Source organism: Chiloscyllium punctatum, chromosome 25, assembly GCF_047496795.1.
Source record: "Chiloscyllium punctatum isolate Juve2018m chromosome 25, sChiPun1.3, whole genome shotgun sequence".
Taxonomy (NCBI): domain Eukaryota; kingdom Metazoa; phylum Chordata; class Chondrichthyes; order Orectolobiformes; family Hemiscylliidae; genus Chiloscyllium; species Chiloscyllium punctatum.
The window spans coordinates 38,661,018-38,682,373 of NC_092763.1; the positions used below are offsets into that span (position 1 = coordinate 38,661,018).

A 21,356-nucleotide genomic window follows, 5' to 3' on the forward strand; every position below is an offset into this window, starting at 1 on the left:
TGTACCTAGGTACAGTAAAAAGCTTTTTTTGTGAGCAGTATAGGCAGATCATAGTAAACAAGCACATACAGATCATAGGATGTTTAGGTAGAGTGAGGCATACAGGTTACACTGCACAGCAGGTGCAAGAAGCAAGGTCAACACTATTTGAAGTTAGACTGATGAATAGACTCTAACTAATAAAGGCAGGGAAAAGGCTGTTCTGAACTTGTAGGTGCGTGTGTTCAAGCTTCTGAATCTTCTGTTTGATATTTGTGAGGCAAAGAAGGGAGGAGCAAGCATATTGAATACACTAGTGGATAATACATGTGAACATTTGTGGGGGTAGTAGTTTGTATTTCAGATGTTCAGCATCTGTAGTATCTTAGTTTGAATTATCATCTTTCTTATGTAACGATCGTAGCGATTTTCACCATTGCTAATTATTGCAAGATTGCTGAAAAAGAACAACGTGCATGTAAAACCTTTCATCCTGCACTTATCAGCATGGATGCAAGAATGCCAAATTTCAAAGGGAGCATCAATTTTTTGCTGCATGACAAAAGGTATGAATTATTGCTCTTTGAAATTTGACTGACTTCTGTCTTGTCCTGATTATTACTCTGTATTTATTTCCCCAAGCACTAAGTTCTGTACCATCAAGTATTACTATTGGCAATATGTTTATTTTGTTAATGCCAATTTAAAACCAAAGTGCACGGCAGTCAAACCCTTTGAATAAATGACCTTTCTATACTTACTAACAATATTGCAATCTTCAGAAATTCTTAGAATTATGTCCAAGTAATGAGTTAGAATCAAAGCTGCACAAAATGGAAGTTTTGGCAAAGTAAGTTTAAATATAGCTTATTTAATTAGCTGGGTCTAATTGATACAGAATTGTAAAAATGGTCTCCTAATTATGTTGTTCATTCAGTCATTTGCATTGGTATGAATTATGTTTCCCATGTAGGTGTGAAATTAGAGATCACTGTAATTTGAGATTTGTTGGACTAATGGTTCCAGTATAATAGAGCTTAGAAGGATGAGTGATCATATTAAGAAATACAAGATTTTGAGGGGGCTTGATAGGGTAGATGTTGAAGATGCTTCCAAAGATGGGAGATTCTTGATTTAAGGTACATGGAAATAATGAGCGAAGCCTTATTCTGGAATGAAGAAGGGATTTCTCCTAGAGGGTATTGCATATGCAGAATTCTCTACTCAAGAATGTTGTGGAGTTAGCTCACTGAAAGCATTTGTAGTGGGGAGGGTGTTTTTCTTTTTGGGGGGGGTGGGGTGAAATATTGGGGAGTTGAGGACTATGATGACCTGACATGGAAGATGAGTTTAGGAGTTGGGAGATCATGTTGCTGCTGTACAGGACATTAGTTAGGCCACGTTTGAATGCTGCATGCAATTCTGCTATAGCAAGGAGTTTATGAAAGTTGAAAGGGCCCAGAAACGATTTTCAAGGATGTTGCCAAGATTGGAGGGTTTGATCGATATAGGGAGAAGATAAATAGGCTGGAGCTATTTTCCCTGGAGTGTTGGAGGCTGAGGGGTGACCTTTTATAGAGATTATAAAATCATCAAGGGCATGGATAAGGTGAATAGACAAGTCTTTTCCCTGGGGTAAGGTGAGTCCAAAGCTGGAGGGCATGGGTTTATGGTGAAATGGGAAAGATTTTGTTTTTTGAAGAAGTAACAAAGAAGATTGAGGGCTGAGCAGAGGATATGACCTATATGGACTTCAGTAAGGTGTTCGACAAGGTTCCCCATGGGAGACTGATTAGCAAGGTTAGATCTCATGGAATACAGGGAGAACTAGCCATTTGGATACAGAACTGGCTCAAAGGTAGAAGACAGAGGGTGGTGGTGGAGGGTTGTGACCAGTGAAGTGCCACAAGGATCGGTGCTGGGCCCTCTACTTTTTGTCATTTGCATCCAAATCATTTATGTGAGCATAAGAGGTACAGTTAGTAAGTTTGCAGATGACACCAAAATTGGAGGTGTAGTGGACAGCGAGGAGGGTTACTTCAGATTACAACAGATTCTTGACCAGATGGGCCAATTGGCTGAGAAGTGGCAGATGGAGCTTAATTCAGATAAATGCGAGGTGCTGCATTTTGGGAAAGCAAGTATTAGCAGGATTTATATACTTAATGGTAAGGTCCTAGGGAGTGTTGCTGAACAAAGAGACCTTGGAGTGCAGGTTCTTAGCTCCTTGAAAGTGGAGTTGCAGGTAGGTAGGATAGTGAAGGCGGCGTTTGGTATGCTTTCCTTTATTGGTCAGGGTATTGAGTATAGGAGTTGGGAGGTCATGTTGTGGCTGTACAGGACATTGGTTAGGCCACTGTTGGAATACTGCGTGCAATTCTGGTCTCCTTCTTATCAGAAAGATGTTGTGAAACTTGAAAGTGTTCAGAAAAGATTTACAAGGATGTTGCCAGGGTTGGAGGATCTGAGTTACAGGGAGAGACTGAACAGGCTGGGGCTGTTTTCCCTGGAGCGTCAGAGGCTGAGGGGTGACTTTATAGAGGTTTACAAAATTATGAGGAGCATGGATAGGATAAATAGACAAAGTCTTTTCCCTGGGTCGGGGAGTCCAGAACTAGAGGGCATAGGTTTAGGGTGAGAGGGGAAAGAGATGAAAGAGACTAAGGGACAACGTTTTCACTCAGAGGATGGTACGTGTATGGAATGAGCTGCCAGAGGATGTGGTGGAGGCTGGTACAATTGCAACATTTAAGAGGCATTTGGATGGGTATATGAATAGGAAGGGTTTGGAGGGATATGGGCCAGGTGCTGGCAGGTGGGACTAGATTGGGTTGGGATATCTGGTCGGCATAGATGGGTTGGACTGAAGGGTCTGTTTCCATGCTGTACATCTCTGACTCTATATAGAAGGCACCTAAGGGGCAACATTTTCACGCAGATGGTGTGTGGAATGAGCTGCCAGAGGAAGTGGTGGAGGCTGGTACAATTACAGCATTTAAAAGGCATCTGGATAGGTATATAAATAGGAAGGGTTTAGAGGGATGTGGGCCAAATGCTGGGCAAATGGGATTAGATTAATTTAGGATATCTGATCAATATGCAAGAGTTGGACTGAAGGGTTTGTTTCCATGCTGTATAACTGAGTTGAGGCTTGGGCCAGATCTGCTATGATCTTATTGCTTGAGGGGGTCAAATGAATGACTCCTACTCCTATTTCTTATTTTCTTTGTATTATTATGGTACATCCAAAAATATTGACTTTTTAAATTTAAAGTATCGTGATTCTCAAATTCTTAATTGAAAAAAATAGTTTCTGCTTATAACACTCACTTTGAAGAAACAGACTTGAGAATGTGTTTTGGTTATAGGTAATTGAATTCTTTAATAATTCCACAAATTATGTACTTTAGGAACAAGTCCATTTTAAAAAACAATCCAGCAGACCCCACCTCTATCTTTCAAATTTCTCCAACTACTTGTTAAACTTGATATAGAAATGGTCTACCTTTTCACCTTTCACAAGAATAGGCACCTTGTGTCTCTAAATGGACTCGTAAAGAAGGAAAATCCAGTGAAGCTTGGAAATGATGGGTACTGGTCTGAATTAGAGTTCTATTTTGAAGCACATAAAACCAATGTGGACCAATATCAGTCATTTCCACATTTTACTGCTTTTTTTTCTCCTTTATATGGCAAGCCCTTTTTGAAGGCAATGCTACATAAAGTGAAAAGTAGACCATTTCTACATCAAGTTTAACAATGCTACATAAAGGTCATATATATTCGTCCTCACCCCATGAATATCACTGGCTAGGCACATTTATTGTCCATTCCTAAATGCCCAGAAAGCAGTCCTGACTTTCACCTAGAAAGCAGTTGAGAGTCAGCCACATTGCTGTAGGCCTGGAGTCCCATACTAAGTAAGGATGGTAGATTCCTTCCCTGAAAGACATTAGTGAACCAGGTAAGTTTTTCCTAACAGTCAGCATTAGTTTCATGGTCATCATGAGACTCTTAATTCCAGATTTTGATTCTCTTACCGAGTTCAAATTCCACCATCTGATGTCACAGGATTCGAACCAAGTCTGCAGTACATTACCTGGGTCCCTGGATTAACAGTCCAGCAATAATACCACTAGGCCATTGCCTCCCATTTCTCTTTGCTGTTAGTTGCTGAGTAACTTCGTGGCAGATCAGATGCTGAAGCAGATCAATTTCAAGAATCAGTCCAATAAGAAGTATGAGACTATTTTACTGAGACATTTTAATGTTTCCTGCATGTGCTTTGGAACTAAATTCCAATATTAAAGACCTCAACATATTTAAGAGTTTTCTTCTGCAAGCAGTATTAAGTCTCTTCAGCATACTATACAAAATGAGGTTGTGCACACCTTATACAATGTTTAACTCTTAGGTTCCCATTTATCTGTTAACTGAGTATAATATGAGGGTATTTCTAGGCTATAATGTCTAATGGCAGACATTGAATGCTGAGTAGATAACCAGGGGAGTTCACATTTGCTAACGCACAACATTACTGCCATCAATCCTCAAAATAGGGTTCTTCAACCTCCACAAGCATTTATAATTGTGGAAACTCCCATGTTCAGTCCCAACTCTATATTTAGATTTGGAAAGGAATTATAGGTGTAATGTCAATTGTGGTAAGGGACAAAACATCAGCCTATAATGAAAATGTGAAGTGAGTTGTCTTAAACACTACACCAGAGAACTGTGCTTGCTGACCTATTTACGGAATTAAATATATTAGTGCTACATCACAGAAGGAGTCAAGCCTACCTGGAGATGAGGAGCATGCAGATATCCTCACTGGTATATTCCAGACTAGTATCTCAAAATATAAGTAGCAGTTTTGTTGTTGTATCTTGTGCTTTAAGTCAATGAGTTGAGGAATGATATATTTTGGATGGAACACACCTATTGCTGAATGTTTATGCTAAAAGTAAGTTTATTGTACTACTCTTTAATGATGCCTCTTCATCTGGCTTGCACATACCCCCAATTGAACTAAATGATCTTTTCCTGAATTGTAAACTCTATTTCTAAAACCAAATCACTGTCCCAAGATGAATTTTTCTTTACAGAACTGAGTATAATGTGGTTTATTTATAATTAATATGAAGATGTAACTTCTGCACATGCCTACTTTTAAGGCTGCTGTCCTCTGAAGAGACTTAATGCTTACAAAAGAAAACTTCAACTATGTTGAGGTTTTTAATCCAAATGTAACCACTGCAACACTCAAATGTTCTAGTGTAGAAAAAGAAATATTGCACTTACCAGCAATTTTTGCATGCTTTTTAATAAGTCTGAAGCAAGTTTAAAAAAAAATTTCATAACCTAAGTATAAAATCATTAATAGGTTTGATTTATACCTACCACTGGATAAGTGCCAGTGCTGCTGCTCTAGCTGTTTAGTCTTCTGAAAGCTTGTCTTATGTGCTATTTCCAACTGCTGTAGTAACAGATGCTAAAAGATAATGTTTGCAATAAAATGATTGTGAATAACATTTTAAATAGATAAAATTATAATGCTAGCAGTACTTTGTACTGCTGAGAATCTTAACTATTTGATCTTCCCAGAGTCATTGTTTCTAGCTAAAGAAATCCATAAAGACTAGGTAGGATTCCCAGCATGGATCTGTTCTCCTGAAATATTTGGTTGGCAATAGTCATTCACAAACCGGCAGCCTTTAATTGCCTGGAATCAACTGAATATTTCTGCAACTGGTTTGTGGAACAGCAGTTAATTAAAACATTTTTTTGCAAGTGTCAGTTTCATCTAGCTACCAATTATAAATGGTTCATGTGTGATTTTGTGCATCCCAAGATTGCATTGATGTGAAGTAACAAGTGAGACATCTGAGGAAGCAAGGCAGGACATTAATTTGGTTTTAACACCTTATCCAAAGTAAAGCACAGTAATGGCAAGAAATACCTTCAGTGCAAAGAAAGGTAAATGAGTGCCTTGTCCTATGTTGACAGAAATGTCTGTAAGGCAGATATTACCCCCCCCCAATTAGTGGGGATAAACTAGTCAATAAAGTACTTCACTTTAACTTGTGATTGGAAGATTCATTATTCCATGTTTAGTGCTATCTCTGGTAACTTGATTTACAACCTACAAATCACATCCATCTGTTTTGCATGATGCTATTAGTTGTCTCAAGCTATTTGAGAGGCACACTTTGTGTAAATTGAGACTTATGCTTGATGTTCTTGCAGCAGAAATTTGTATAATTCCATTGAAAGATTACAGGTGCAAGGAAGTAGACAGGACAGAGGATGATGACTAATATTCCTCTGATCAAATTTCCTTATCATCCGCTTATCCATTGCATTAGACACTTTCATCTGGGTGTACTTTGAAGTTTGGCTGTGCGCAAGTCACTGGGCATGAGAATATTTCAAACCTTGAAGAATGGATGTGCATACGTGATGTTTCAGTGGAGATTATTGGGATGATATTGCCTTTGGCTTTGAACTAATTTAAAAGCGACATGTATGAGGGATAGCAATTAAATGCTCTAACTAGCAGTTAACATATCCAAAGATGCAATTTGATTCTACAGCCATTTTAGTATATAACTGCTATTAGGTCAAACATTCTGCTGATCCCTGGATGGAATTCCAGGATCTGTACTTCTCAACTAGCAATACATTGTGGTCAACTGGAAATTTACAATAAATACTTACCTTGTTAGCAACAGTCGTATCCTTTGAATTATTTTTTAAAAGTGATGGCTAGAAACCATCTGCACAAATGCAGGTGTGAGATACAACACACATGCCAGGCATTCATGCAAGTGGCATTGGGACAAAGCTAGACTGCACCAGTAGACATTTGAGGAATGCAACAAGCATTGCTTACCTAAGTTATGGGAAGATTGCCAACACAGTCACATGAGACTTTTGCACCACAAGAGCAGAAAACATTCTGATTTTTGACTCTGGGCTGCCTTAGGTGGGAACCTTTTCAGAGAAACAAAATGAGTATTTATTCTGCATTAGAAATTGCCTTTCATAGACACTAGTATCTGTCTGACTGACTCTTCGAGGAGAATTGTCCAGCTAAGTAGTATCCAGAAGAAAAAGCAGGTGAAATCGAATCTGTCTAATTACCAATCCCATCAGTCTACTGCATGGTGCTCTTGTCTTTTCTGGATGTTGGAGGCTGCGGATTACGCTCTATGAAGCTTGATACATTGCTACCATGCATCTTGTAAAACATACGCAATGCAGCCACTCAGCACAATCATAGAGTGAGTGAATATTTAAGGTGTTGGATGAGAGGCCAATCAAGTGGTTGACTTTGTGCTATGATAGAATGCTTGAGTGTTGTTAGACATGGACTTGGAAAGAAGTGGAGGGTTTTCACAGAACATGGAACAGAACAGCACAGTACACTCCCTTTGGCCCTTGATATTGTGCCAATCTTTTATCCTACTCTAAGATCAGAATAACCTACAAACCCTTCATTGTACTAACTTCAATGTGCCTATCCAAGAGTCGCTTAAATGTCCCTAATGTATCTGACCCTACTACCACCGTTGCCAGTGCATTCCTTGCACTCTCCACTCTGTAAAGAACCTACCCCTGACATCTCCTATAAACCTTCTTCCAATCATCTTAAAATTATGACCCCTCATGATCCATTTCTGCTCTGGGAAAAAGTCTCTGGCTATCCACTTTATCTATGCCTCCCAATATCTTGTACACCTCTATCAAGTTACCTCTCATCCTTCTTTTCTCCAATGAGTAAAGCCCTAGCTCCCTCAATGTTTCTTAATAAGACATAACCTCCTGTCCAGGTTAATCCTGGTAAATCTCCTCTGCACCCTCTCTAAAGCTTCCACATCCTATAATGAGGTGACCAGAACTGAACACAATATTGCAAGTGTGGTCTAACCAGGGTTTTACAGAGCTGCAGAATAACCTTGTGTCTCTTAAACTCAATCTCCCTGCCAATGAAAGCCAAAACACCAGAAGCCGCCTTAACAACCCTATCAACTTGGGTGGCAACCATGATGGATCTATGGATGTGGGTCCCAAGATCCCTCTGTTCTTCCACACTGCCAAGAACCCTGTGTAATCTGCATTCAAATTTGACCTTCTAAAATTAATCACTTTAGACTTTTCCAGGTTGAACTCCATCTGCCAATTCTCAGCCCAGCTCTGTATCCTGTCAATATTCCATTGCAACCCACAACAGCCCGCCACACTATCCACAACTCCACCAACCTTCGTAACATTGGCAAACTTACTAACCAACCTTCCAATTCATGATCCAAGTCTTTCATAAATATCACAAAGAGTAGAGGTCCCAGAACAGATCCCCGTGAACACCACTGGTCACTAAGTTCCAGGCTGCATACTTTCCATCTACTATCACCCCCTGTCTTCTATGGGCCAGCCATATCTATATCCAGTCAGCTAGATTTCCCTCTATCCCATGCCTCCTTACTTTCTGAATGAGCCTGTTATGGGGAACCTTATCAAATACTTTGCTAAAATCCATTTAAACTACATTGTTGCTCTACTTTCAATAATGTATTTTGGCACATCCTCAAATAACTCAGTAAGGCTTGTGAGGCATGACTTGCCCCTCACAAAGCCATGCTGACTATCTCTAATCAAGCTATGCTTTTCCAAGTAATCATCAATCTTGTCTCTCAGAATCCACTCCAATAATTTGCCCACTACTGACGTAAGGCTGACAGGTCTGTGATTCCCAGGGTTATCCCTATTTCCTTTCTTGGACAAGGGAATAACATTTGCCACCCTCCTATCATCTGGTACTACTCCAGTGGACAGTGAGGATGCAAAGATCATTGCCAAAGGCGCAGCAATCTCTTCCCTTGCTTCCTGTAGTAATCTTGGGTCCAACTGGCCCAGGGGACTTATCTATTCTCATGTTTTTCAAACTTAAAAATCACACAACACCAAATTATAGTCCAACAGGTTTAATTGGAAGCACACTAGCTTTCGGAGCGACGCTCCTTCATCAGGTGATTGTGGAGGGCTCGATCGTAACACAGAATTTAAAGCAAAAATTTACAGTGTGATGTAACTGAAATTATACATTGAAAAATTGATTGTCTGTTAAGCCTTTCATCTGTTAGAATACAGTGATAGTTTCACTTCTTTCATGTATAAATCACAAAACCCTTTTTTTTTTAAACTTGCATCCTCGGGTTAGCTGTTAACAATGGTGATAGCTAGACAATATGTTGAAGGTGTTAGCCCTCTGTGTTCTCTGTCTATGACCTGATGTTTAGATTATAGATTAGAATCAAAGTGAGATAACAAGAGTTTTACATAAATTCGTGCAGTTTTTGAGCTCAGAGTTCTACATGAATGTATGCAGTTTTTGAGCAAAGTGCAATGTAACTCTGCAAGTACAAATTCACCACACAAAATATATGTGCGCATGTGGGTCTTTGTCTGTCTGTGTGTCTGTCTGTCTGGGGTGGGGGTGGTGAGTGTGAGAAAGTGTGTGTGTGTGTGTGTGTGTGTGTGTGTGTGTGTGGTGAGTGCAAGAGTGTCTTAAGTCTGTGAGGGGTGCATGTGTGAGTGTGTATCTATAAGGGTGCGTGTGCGTGCGTGTGTGTGTAGTGCAATGGTGATCACCTGTAATGTGACATGAACCCAAGGTCCCAGTTGAGGCCCTCCCTATGGGTACCGAACTTAGCTATCAGCCTCTGCTCGGCCACTTTCCTCTGCTGCCTGACCCGAAGTCCACCTTGGAGGATGGTCACCCGAAGGTCCGAGGCTGAATGTCCTGAACCACTGAAGTGTTCCCCAACTGGGAGGGAACCCTCCTGTCTGTTGATTGTTGTGCGCTGCCCATTCATCTGTTGTCGTAGCCTTTGCTTGGTTTCCCCAATGTACCATGCCTCCGGGCATCCTTGCCTGCAATGTATAAGATAGACAACGTTGGCTGAGTCACATGAGTACCTGCCATGTACAAGGTGGGAGGTGTTCCCACGTGTAATAGTGGTACCTATGTCCACAATTTGACACGTCTTGCAGCGTCCACCGTGACAGGGTTGTATGGAGTTGTCCTGAGAGCCAGGCAGTTTGCTACGAACAACGATCTGTTTGAGGTTTGGCGGTTGTTTGAAAGCAATTAGTGGAGGTCCAGGACATTCAGCCTCAGACCTTCGGGTGACCATCCTCCAAGGTGGACTTCGGGACAGGCAGCAGAGGAAAGTGGCTGAGCAGAGGCTGATAGTTAAGTTCGGTACCCATAGGGAGGGCCTCAACCGGGACCTTGGGTTCATGTCACATTACAGGTGACCACCATTGCACTACACACACACACACAGACAGACTTAAGACACTCTGCACTCACTACACACACACACACACACACACACACTTTCTCACACTCACCCCCCCCCCCCCCCCACCCCAGACAGACAGACAGACACACACACACATACAGACAAAGGCGCACATATATTTTGTGTGGTGAATTTGTACTTGCAGAGTTACATTGCACTTTGCTCAAAAACTGCATACATTCATGTAGAACTCTGAGCTCAAAAACTGCATGAATTTATGTAAAACTCTTGTTATCTCACTTTATAGATGAGAATCAATCTAAACATCAGGTCATAGACAGAGAACACAGGGGGCTAACACCTTCAACATATTGTCTAGTTATCACCATTGTTAACAGCTAACCTGAGGATGCAAGTTTTAAAAAAAAGGGTTTTGTGATTTACACATTAAAGAAGTGAAACTATCACTGTATTCTAACAGATGAAAGGCTTAACAGACAATCAATTTTTCAATGTATAATTTCAGTTACATCACACTGCAAAGTTTTGCTATAAACTCTGTTACGATCGAGCCCTCCACAATCACTTGATGAAGGAGCGTCGCTCCGAAAGCTAGTGTGCTTCCAATTAAATCTGTTGGACTATAATTTGGTGTTGTGTGATTTTTAACTTTGTACACCCCAGTCCAACACCGGCATCTCCAAATCATGTTTTTCAAGATTTCCAGCACATCCTCCTTAACATCAACCTGTTTGAGTATGTCAGCCTGTTTAATGCTGTCCTCACAAATAACAAGGTCCTTCTCACTTGTGAATACTGAAGCAAAACATTCATTAAGGACCTCCCCTACCACCTCCGTTTTCAGGCACAGGTTCCCTCTACTGATTGGTCCTACTCTCCTTACATAAGTGTAGGATGTCTTGGGTTCATTCTGACTTCTAGATGTTAGGAAGACTATATGGGAAGTCAGAAGGTGAGTTACTCAGTACATAGTGGACTCCTGATCTGTTGTTATGAGCAGAGTATTTATGTGGCTTGTCCTGTTTCTGGTCAGTAGTAATCCCCAGTATGTTGAGGGGTTTGAGCAATGGTCATGGCTGTTAAAATTTAAGGGTTGACAGTAAGATTCTCACTTATTAAGTGTGGTCATTCTCTACATTTCAGTATAATTATTTGTCCCTTTATTCTAAGCCTGAATCATGGCCTGCTTTCTTATCTGAGGAGTTCGGGATGGAACTGAACATTGTAATAGTTAGAGCACCTGAAACAATTCGCGTCCCTGGACTGCTGACCATATTGAGGAAAGGTTACTGTTGAGGCAACTGAAAATAAAGTTGTTTCCTCAATCCAACAAAGGAACTCCTGCAAGTGATATCCTGTCACTGAGGTAATTGGCCTTCAACAACTGACTCTATCTATCTTTTGTACACACTATGGTAACAGCCACATTTTGAACAATGGCACTTTTTTGATGACCAGAGAGAAGGCATTGGTGAATAGATGCTTCTTGACATACCAGTGTTAATAATCTTTTTATGATTTGCGAGTAAATTTTCCAGGCTATAATTGCCTAGATTGGATTTGTCCTGCTTTTTGTGAATTGAATGAAGTAGTTGGAAGATTAGATTAGATTAGATTCCCGACAGTATGGAAACAGGCCCTTCGGCCCAACATGTCCACGCTAACCCCCCCGAAGAGTAACCCACCCAGACCCATTTCCCTCTGACATGATGGGCAATTTAGCATAGTCAATTCATCTAACCTGCACATCTTTTGACTGTGGGAGGAAACCCACGCAGACATGGGCTGAATGTGCAAACTGCATATGGACAGTCGCCCGAGGCTGGAATGGAACCTGGGTCCCTGGTGCTGTGAGGCAGCAGTGCTCACCACTGAGCTACCGTGCCACCCCCTAGAGTTTAAGGGTGGAGAGTGATGTAGACATGAAAAAATTTGATCATGAGGAAAGTTTACATTTTTTGTTTGTAGGGAGACTTGGAATAACTTACGTCACAAAGGACAAAGATTGTGATTGAATCGGAGCTGACATAGAAACAGCAGCATTTTCAAGATGTTGGAGTTTTTACATGTTGGAAAATGAGGGGCAACCCTAAAAAATGAATCTTGTGGTATTGAGGGTTTAAGCGGTCATGCTTCTGAGATGTGTGGGTGCGTGATTGTGTGTAGCAATCAAACATGCCATGGAGAGAACAAAAGTGGCCGCATTGGTCGCACAAGTAATAGTTGGAAAGTTGGTTTATGGGACAGCTTGAAGCAAAGCGGAGACATTTTAAAAGTGAAAATAGGCATTGGCACTGTTAGGTAGGTTATTCCAGCATAACGTCTGGAATTCCACACGTTAAATTTATTTTGAAGTTATTGGGTTGACCAAGTCAGTTGATTGTTTTACAAACTTTGTCTTCTGAGTGGTTTACGTCATCTTCAGTGCTGGATGAAGCACTGTCATTGTGATTTATACAATTCTGTCTGTCTGATTCTAATTCTGATTTTGTGTTGTAGTGGTCTGTAGATAGGATCTATTTCAACATATCTGTTTATGGAACCAATGGATGAATACCAAGCCTCCAGAAATTCCTGAGTTTATTGAAAGAGACCTCATGTACAGACCACAACAGCACAAAACTGGTAATACAGCCACCCATCTTGACAGAACTGTATAAATTCTGGGCAGATCACAACAAAAGCGCTTCATCTGAAGGCTTCATCCTTATCCAGAGGATGTCACCTAGTCAGGAGATGGAATGTTTGCAGAAAAGTCAACTGGCTCGACGAACCAACCAACAAATTCAACTACAGCCTGAGGTACAGATCTTCACAGAAACATTAATTTATTTCACCTCTAAAATTTCACAAGTTCTATTACAGCTGGCGTTTATATTTTGTACTTTAGATTCAGACTAACCAGATTAAAAATGCTGAAAATCAAAGGAATTAAGTTTGCAATGTTGCCTGGTTTGACAGAACTAGGTAAAAAAAAATGTAATTTAAAAGGAAATTGATATTTAAGCAAAGAAATGCTTTATTTAAACTGAAGTACAAAACTTTTAAAATCAAATAGAAAAATAAAGAAATTGCAATTTTCATTTTTAAAAACAAATTTCAAAGTTATGTCTCCATGAGAATAAAGTCATCCTGCAGAATCTAATTAAATTTCAAAAATATGCAAAAAATATACGCAACCTATTAAAAAAAATTGCAGCCCATCATTTTGGACAATCACATTCACCACTAAGAAGATCGTTTTCATAATTAAATCTATGTTAATCATGCAACAACAGCCTTCAGGGGATAGAAAAATCAAAATAGCAACATCAGTATCCTGGCAGCTATTACCTGCTAGCCATTGGCAACAAAACTTTATGGGAAGCTTGCCCACAGTTTCCTGATTTTGTGGAGAGTGAATAGGAGATCTCAATTAGCATGTGCCTTTTTAAAAATAAAAATGACCCTACTATCTCTGCTATTCTATCCTACCTGCATGCATTAATAAAATATAACCAAAAGTTGTAATAAATGGCAAATATGTGCAGACACCGCATCTCCTGGCAAGAAAGACATAGTTCTGTAACCAATAGAATGGAGTCCTCTTTGGATCCTTGAACCTGCAGACCATTTCTATGGCTAATGTTCCTTTCTATAAATTGCTAAAACTAAATATCCAAGAAAATTTATGATAAATGTCATTCAAGAACAGACTTTGAAACTGCAGTATTCTTCAAATCCTTTACAAATTCCCCTCGAATAATTAGCTTGGTGCAAAGAGGCCTTATGGTTAAAGCCACATTGTTTTGTATTTTTAAGCCACTAGATGTCAGCATTAGGGTCCTTTTTTTAAACAACAAATCGACTGCTCTAGCTCAGTCTTCAGAAACGTTCTGCGTTTGTTCCTCAGTGGTACTTAATTCAGAATGTTCCTGCACGTTCTCCAAATTCTCTGAACTTTCATAGCAGCCTGAATCCCGTGGAATATCACACAGAGGAGCTGAGCTTGAGAGTTGTGCATCAGTGTTATCTCCTTGCTCTTCTGTCTCACTTCCTGCTGTTTAAAAAAACGCACCCAATTAATATTGATAAATAGATATGTGGCACTTCTGAGATATTAGTACAGGAGACTTCAGACCTGTCATTTCGATAGCGCAAATGTATCCTTGCAACATATTTGACCAAGATAATATGGTTTCCCAGAGGTTCTCTATTTCCCTCATTACCTTAGTTTGAGGGGCCAAGCTAAATATAAATTTTCTAATCAATCGAAACAGATTCTCTTCTGCAAGCTTTAGCTTTTTATCCAACGTCCTTACACAAAATGCTGGTGTCAGTCATAAAACAAAGTGCACATCAATACAGTACCTGAAATTCTAGATACAAAATCTGGATTGGATCATGGTGTTAAACAAGAATGTGGAATGGATCAATACATCCCAATTTAAATTAATAAAGCATTGCACCATTGGTTTTGCATTTTTTATACTTCCAACTCAACCTATACAACATAAGATTTCATTCAAAAAGAGCGTTTTTCGAAATTACTTGGAATACTTTATATTTGGAAGCTAGGCACTAAAATATTAGATTCTGCTTTCATAATTAAAGATATTTAAATACCAATGATTTTTCAGTCATTTGTTTATTACTGCATTATTTAGGGTTAATTCACAGTAAATGCAGAATGGTGTGCCTAATTACAGCAGACAAAATGAGCAGATTGTCATCCTAAAATAAAATAACTGAAGAAACTCCGGTCTGGCTCCATCTCTAGACTGTAAGTGTTACCTCTCGCGCTCTCTCTCCCACCCTCCTTAGCAATGTGACTCCTTTTCGGAATGCTTTTCTGTGCTGTAATTCTATTCCTCCATCAGTCAGCAGCTGGGAAATATTGCTACAGTTCAAATGTATTTAATGGGTCAGAGCCAGAAGGAAATATGAATTTGTTCTTTAATATTGAAGTGTACAGGTTCACACACAATTCAGCAGAAAAACAAAATGAATTCACTTCAAAAGCAAAACTGGTTCAGTAGCAGATAATGCATCGGTTTTACTTCAAAATTAAAAATTTGTGCCTGATTTAAATTGGATTAAAACTTAATTCTGTGAATGATACAGTTATAATGTAAAGCATGAGCTTAGCTAAACTGCTTGTCTATTGCCTCTGAGTCAAAAGTTTATGGGTTTAAACTTCACTTTCTGATTTTAGTACAAAAACTAGCAAAGGTCTTTTTCCCTGGGGTGGTAGAGTGCAAAACTGGGGGTATTTTTAAGGTGAGAGGAGAAAGATTTAAAAGGGACTGGAAGGGCAACGTTTTCCACAGAGGGTGGTTTATATGTGGAATGATCTACCAGAGAAAGTGGTAGATGCAAATACAGTTACAATTAAAATGCATTTGGATAGGTACATGTATAGGAAATATTGAGGGGAATATGTGCCATATGCAAGAAGATGGGACTGGTTTAGTTGGGGAAATGTGGTCGGCATGGATGAGTAGGACCAAAGGGTCTGATTCTCTTCTGTATGACTATTACTCCATATGCTCAATTTTTAAGGATGACAAAGGCTTCATTTTACATGTGTGTTTACTTTTTATTGTCCCTGTTAGCTTTTATTCCAAGGGAATGTCATTGATACATGGGTATAATATCTGGTCAGATTTATTAGTTGAGTATAAGAACCAGCAGAGGGTGGGAGGGAAGCAAATACTGGATTAGTGGTGCTGGAAGAGCTGTGCTCTTCCAGCACCACTAATCCAGTATTTGCTTTCCAGCATCTGCAGTCATTGTTTTTACCTCAGAGGGTGGGAGGGAGTCTAGCATTTAAGTTTGTGATCCCAATGACAACTGATCCACTAATGTTGTTTTCAAAATATCTCAGATATGCAAAATATGATCCTTTATTAGCAGTTATTGGTATTATTTAATGTACATGTAGATCAAGCAGAACCTAAAAGCTTCCTATAACACTGCACAAGGGGGCTCAGGATTTTTTGCCAATTTTTGTTGTGGGGAATAACCATTGTTCTGCTGCACAATATATATACAATCTAGCAATAGTATCTGTTATGTATTATGCCATGAGTTATGGTTTTTCTTCAACTGCTTGTGTTGTATCTACAACCAAAGAAACCCACTTACTGTCATAGTCCATGAGGAGTTCAGCAGCTGTCAGCAATTTGGCTCTCTGCTCAGGGTCTAGGATATTGAGTTCATTCAAATGTGTCTCTTTCAGCTCTTTGAAGTCATCAAGAGTCTGGTAGCCATTAAGCAGCAGAGTGGATGTATGCTCCTGCTCCAGAGAAGCAAAAAGCAACATTGAATTTTAACATCAAAGGCACTCGAGACCAAACATCCAAAACAGATTTGGTTTAATTGAATAAAAGTACATTACTATTTACAAGTAATTAAACTGCTGTTAAATAAGCCTTGGACCAGTTAAGTGGCATCTGGTAATGAGTCAACAGAAATTTCTTCCAATCAGCTATTGATAAAATCAAAGCCATTGTAAATGAATGAATATGCTACCATTGGCCATAAAAGTTTTTCAAGAATAAAAATGGTTCTGAAGAAGAGATATTTGATCTGAAATATTGACATACTCCACAAATGCTATCTAATCTGTTGAGTTTTTCCAGCTTTTTTATTTCAGAATGTCATATCCTTAGTACTTTTGAGTTGTAATATGTTGTGATACTGGACATTTTTATTAAAAACATACTCCCCTGTAACTTCAAGTACACTTTGCTGTTCCCCTCTTGATTCCAAAAATTGAGCGAATTGCTTATTTGCATTTCGAGAAGGCAACATCAAAGCTTATTTACAAGCTATTTAATGACATGATTCTTTTAAAAATTTGTACATTTATTTAAACTAACCTTTTTAAGGCAACATTTTATTTTTCCAAATCCTATCATTGAGGAAAAATAATCAAAATTCCATGAGTATAATTTTAAAAGAAGTGCTAATTTCACAGGTACCCTTGCAAGTTGCTGAAATCAAACAAAAGTGTCAAAACCTGGAAGGTAAGCCATGTTGCATTGTGATGAGAAGCTGTGCAGTTCTATATCCTAATGCCTATACTGTATTTAACGTCTCAATGTCAAAGGATACATTTGACAACCTGAAGAGTTCAAGAACATTCTTCAATGAGATGATTCAACATTGATTTTATTTCAAAGATTTGCACCTAAGAATTACTTTGGCTGTCATTTATGGATTCAAATCACACTAAGGTTTTCAGCAAATAATTTTAAACTGACACTTCAATGCCACACTGAGGGAGTGCTGTGTTCTTGAAGACTCTCTTTTTAATGAAGTGCTAAATCTATTAGTTCCAGTGTTTCATATAAATGTTACTCTTCAAAGAAGCCAAGTAATCTCTCCTGGTCTCCTGCCTTAAATTACTCTGCTGCTGTCACCCCCAATCCTCAATTTTTTTTAACTTATTGTTTGCATTAATCATATATAGAATTTAAAGTAAGAGAAACTTTATTACATGTGCCAGTTCTTTTTTTCAATTGCAGCAACCTCCTTTAATCCTTTTTCCGTACCTTTGCTTCATACGCTATGTTTTACCTTCTCAAAGTTGTACCAAATTCTCTTTTAAATGAATTGAGCTTTGTGCCCCATTCATATTGTGAAAAATTCTCATTTGCCCAGAAATGATGGGTTCAATGTCCTGTTTTATATAATTGGTTTCTGCATGTCTAATGAATGATTTTTGAAACATTTAAAAGGATGTTACAGGAAGTATACACTTTTCAATTTGTGAAGATATTGCCTGCTGAACTTTGCTTTTGTTTTGCTTAATGTTTTTAAAAAGAGTGAATAAGTTTAACACTACCCATTTACTTCTGTGTTCTTCCACCTGTGCTTATAACAAACTTAGACCATGTTTGACAAAATGAAAAGTTGTGAAATTTCCTTTCATAAAAAATCCCTCAAACTTCATTATTTTGCAGCACTTTCCTGAGTTACCGGTCGGTTGCTGGGTGGCAAATACCTTTTCAGTTGCACGTTCCCTGCTGATTCATATCAGCAGGTCCCTGTAGATTACTTTCTTTCCAATCATGAGATGTGCAATGGAGTGACAGGCTGTTTACAGGACAGCTTAGATACAGTTAGATTGGGGGAGAACAGGATGGGGTGGGGACAGTGGCCACTGGAGATAATGGTTACATCTGTCCAGTGGCAGTTGCAATTGGAGTTGGTTGTTCTGTGGATTTGTCGGGTCAATTTGGACACCAGTCAGAGATGCAGATCCAAGAGCCTATGCATTTTGCGTAACATCATAGGTGAAATTTGACATAATTACTGGTCATGAGCAAGAATCCATCAAATGGCTTGTCTAATGCAATTATTTATCTCTGATTAGGGAAATATTGGATATCTCCATTGAACCTCCAAGACACAAGAAATTTGAGGTGCATATCATTTGTACAGCTAGTGGAATGCATGGGCACCAAATTCAGCAGAAGTCAAAGCTCTATTATCACCTAATGTGACAAATTGAGCCTTCATAAGCACTGCCAGACTGCTCAAAGGGATAAAGCTGACTCTCCCCAAATATAAAATAACAAACTAGAAATCTGAAACAAAAACAAAATGCTGGAGAAACTCAGCATGTCTGGTAGCATCTATGGGAGAAAGCAGAGTTAACATTTTGAGTCCAGTGAGTTGTCTTGTACACCTTGATAAGCAGGTAATGGGGGGATCCAAGATGGCGGCGACCCAGCAAGTCTGAGTCTACAGTGCTCCTCCCAAGACTTGGGCAAAGTGGGTCACCCACTCCCACCACACTCTCCATATCATTTAAAATAACTGTTTAATTTAATTCGTTGCTCAGTGTTGAACTTAAACAATTTAATCTTCAGCAAAAATGACTAAAGGGAAGGGAGCCCGCAGCTCTCAGCAAGTAGGAACCCCTCCCCCACCCTCTCCAGCTGCAGCAGAGGCATCCGCAGCCACCCCGGGGGACTTACCTACGGTGGCAAGCCTCGTGGAAATGATCTCTAAACTCGATGCGAAGATTGACGCTTTCATTGAAGAATCCCGAAGGCGATGGGACTCACTCCCGGCCGCGCTGCAAAAGCACGACCGAGACATTAAAGAAATCGAGCGCCAAGTCGGAGGGGCGGAGCTAAGGGCCGCGACCTCCGAAACTACAGCACAATCGGCTGTGGATCGGAGTCCGGATCTTACAGAATCATATTGATGACCTCAATAATCAAGGTCGTTGAAAAAATATTCATTTGCTGGGCCTTCCCGAACGGGAAGAGGAAGGCCAGCTTACAGCGTTTCTCGAGCAGTGGCTGCCACAGCTTTTAAATCTGGAAGCTGGATCAGGCCAGGTAAGGGTAGAATGGGCCTACCGGGTTGCAATACGCAGGCCTGGCTTGAACCAGCGCCCACACTGTTCCTGTTCCGGCTGCAGAGCTATAGGGAGAGGCAGATACTCCTAGAAGCCTCTAGAAATCTTGGAAAAGATTCCCAAGCCATGATCTATAAAGGATCCAAGATCATGTTATTCCAGGACTTTTCCCCAGTTCTGGTCCGAAAGAGGAAGGCATTCGATGAGGCGAAGAAGTGTTTAAGGGACTTAAATATTCAGTACTCCTTACGCTACCCAGCGACGCTACGCTTTAACCATGAAGGATCCGTGTATAACTTCGGATCGCCAGAAAAGGCTAAGGAATTCTTGGACTCTCTTAGATAAATTGTAAGAGACACTCCGGTTTATATTCCCCCCCCTTTTTCTTTTTTCTTACCTTACTGTTTAATATTATCTTGGGGGGTGGGGAGAGGGATTTATTTATTTGTTCTCTATTTAACTATGTATATATGTATATGTGTGTGTGTGTGTGTGTGTGTGTGTGTGTGTGTGTGTGTGTGTGTGTAAGCTGGGGGGTTTGGTTCATGTTGGTGAGGGGAGGTGGTTACCTTATTCTATTTTACCTCTGTCTCTAGGAGCAGGGTTGTTTTTCCCTTGCTATTTTGTATTATTATATTTAATTATTATTTGCTGAGGTTGTAATTTTTATAGTTATATATGTTTATACATGGTATAAACATTACCAAATATATCCAGGTGTGGGTGGGGGGGGGGGGGGGGGGGGGGGGAGGTGGTGGGAGTAGGGTGCTCACTGTTAACTCTAGCTTTGTATTATATCTGAATTCTCCTCATCCTATTGAGGAGCGCCTGGGTCAAGGGTGGAGCATTGGTTGGGAGAGGATACGATGGACCTTTGGAAAGGAAGTGACACCCCCTGGGAACAAGGGGGAAAATCTCCATTTAAATACGTTTTATACGTTTTATTTTTTTTATTATTTTTAGAAATAGTTTTTTGTTATACTGCTGTGAGTGTATTAGAGAGCCTTTATTTTTGTGAATTTTATATGCTCTGTGCTCGGGATGTTCTGGATAGAGTTTCCCCTCCTGAGGGGTCTCGGATTTGCCTGGACAATTATGGTTGATCAGTCGGTTAAGTGGTGCACCTGGAATGTCAAGGGGAGTAATTCGCCAGTCAAAAGGAAGAAAATATTATCAAATCTTAAGAAAGAAAGAGTTGATATAGCTCTCCTACAGGAGACACATCTGTTGGATAAAGAACCCTTGAAATTACGACAGGGTGGATTTGATCAGGCCTTTTTTTCTTCTTTTAGCTCAAAAAGTAGGGGAGTTGTTATTCTTATTCGGAAGAATTTCCCATTCAAAATCCTAAATCAGATAAAAGACGAATCTGGACAATATATTCTGATTAAAGCCCTTATAAATGGAGAAGAATATGGGATTTTAAATTTGTACTGCCCCCTGGCACACCCCTTTAAATTTATAACGGAAGCCTTCTCAAAATTGATGGCTCTTGGTACCCGTCATACAATTCTAGGGGGAGACTTTAATTGTATTATGGATCCAGAAATAGATAGGATTCGTAAAAGTACTGCAGGAGTATGTCCCAGATCTAGACAATTGGTGGATCTGAACAAAGAATTAGGATTAGTAGATGTATGGAGATGCCTTCACCCACAGGGCAGAGATTTTCTTTTTACTCCAATCCACAT

At 39.7% G+C, this 21,356-nt stretch overlaps 1 protein-coding gene across 1 annotated transcript in view; it reads right to left on the reverse strand.

Annotated features, from left to right (window-relative positions):
* Positions 1–13,422: 13,422 nt before the first annotated feature.
* Positions 13,423–21,356, reverse strand: part of sash3 (SAM and SH3 domain containing 3) — a 70,405-nt gene continuing 62,471 nt past the window's right edge. Inside the window, exons 7-8 of the mRNA XM_072595072.1 lie at positions 16,434–16,584; positions 13,423–14,346 (exon numbers count right to left, since the gene is read on the reverse strand). Coding sequence (XP_072451173.1) covers positions 14,165–14,346; positions 16,434–16,584 — 333 coding nt within the window. The 3' untranslated portion in view covers positions 13,423–14,164. The remainder of the gene's footprint in view (positions 14,347–16,433; positions 16,585–21,356) is intronic.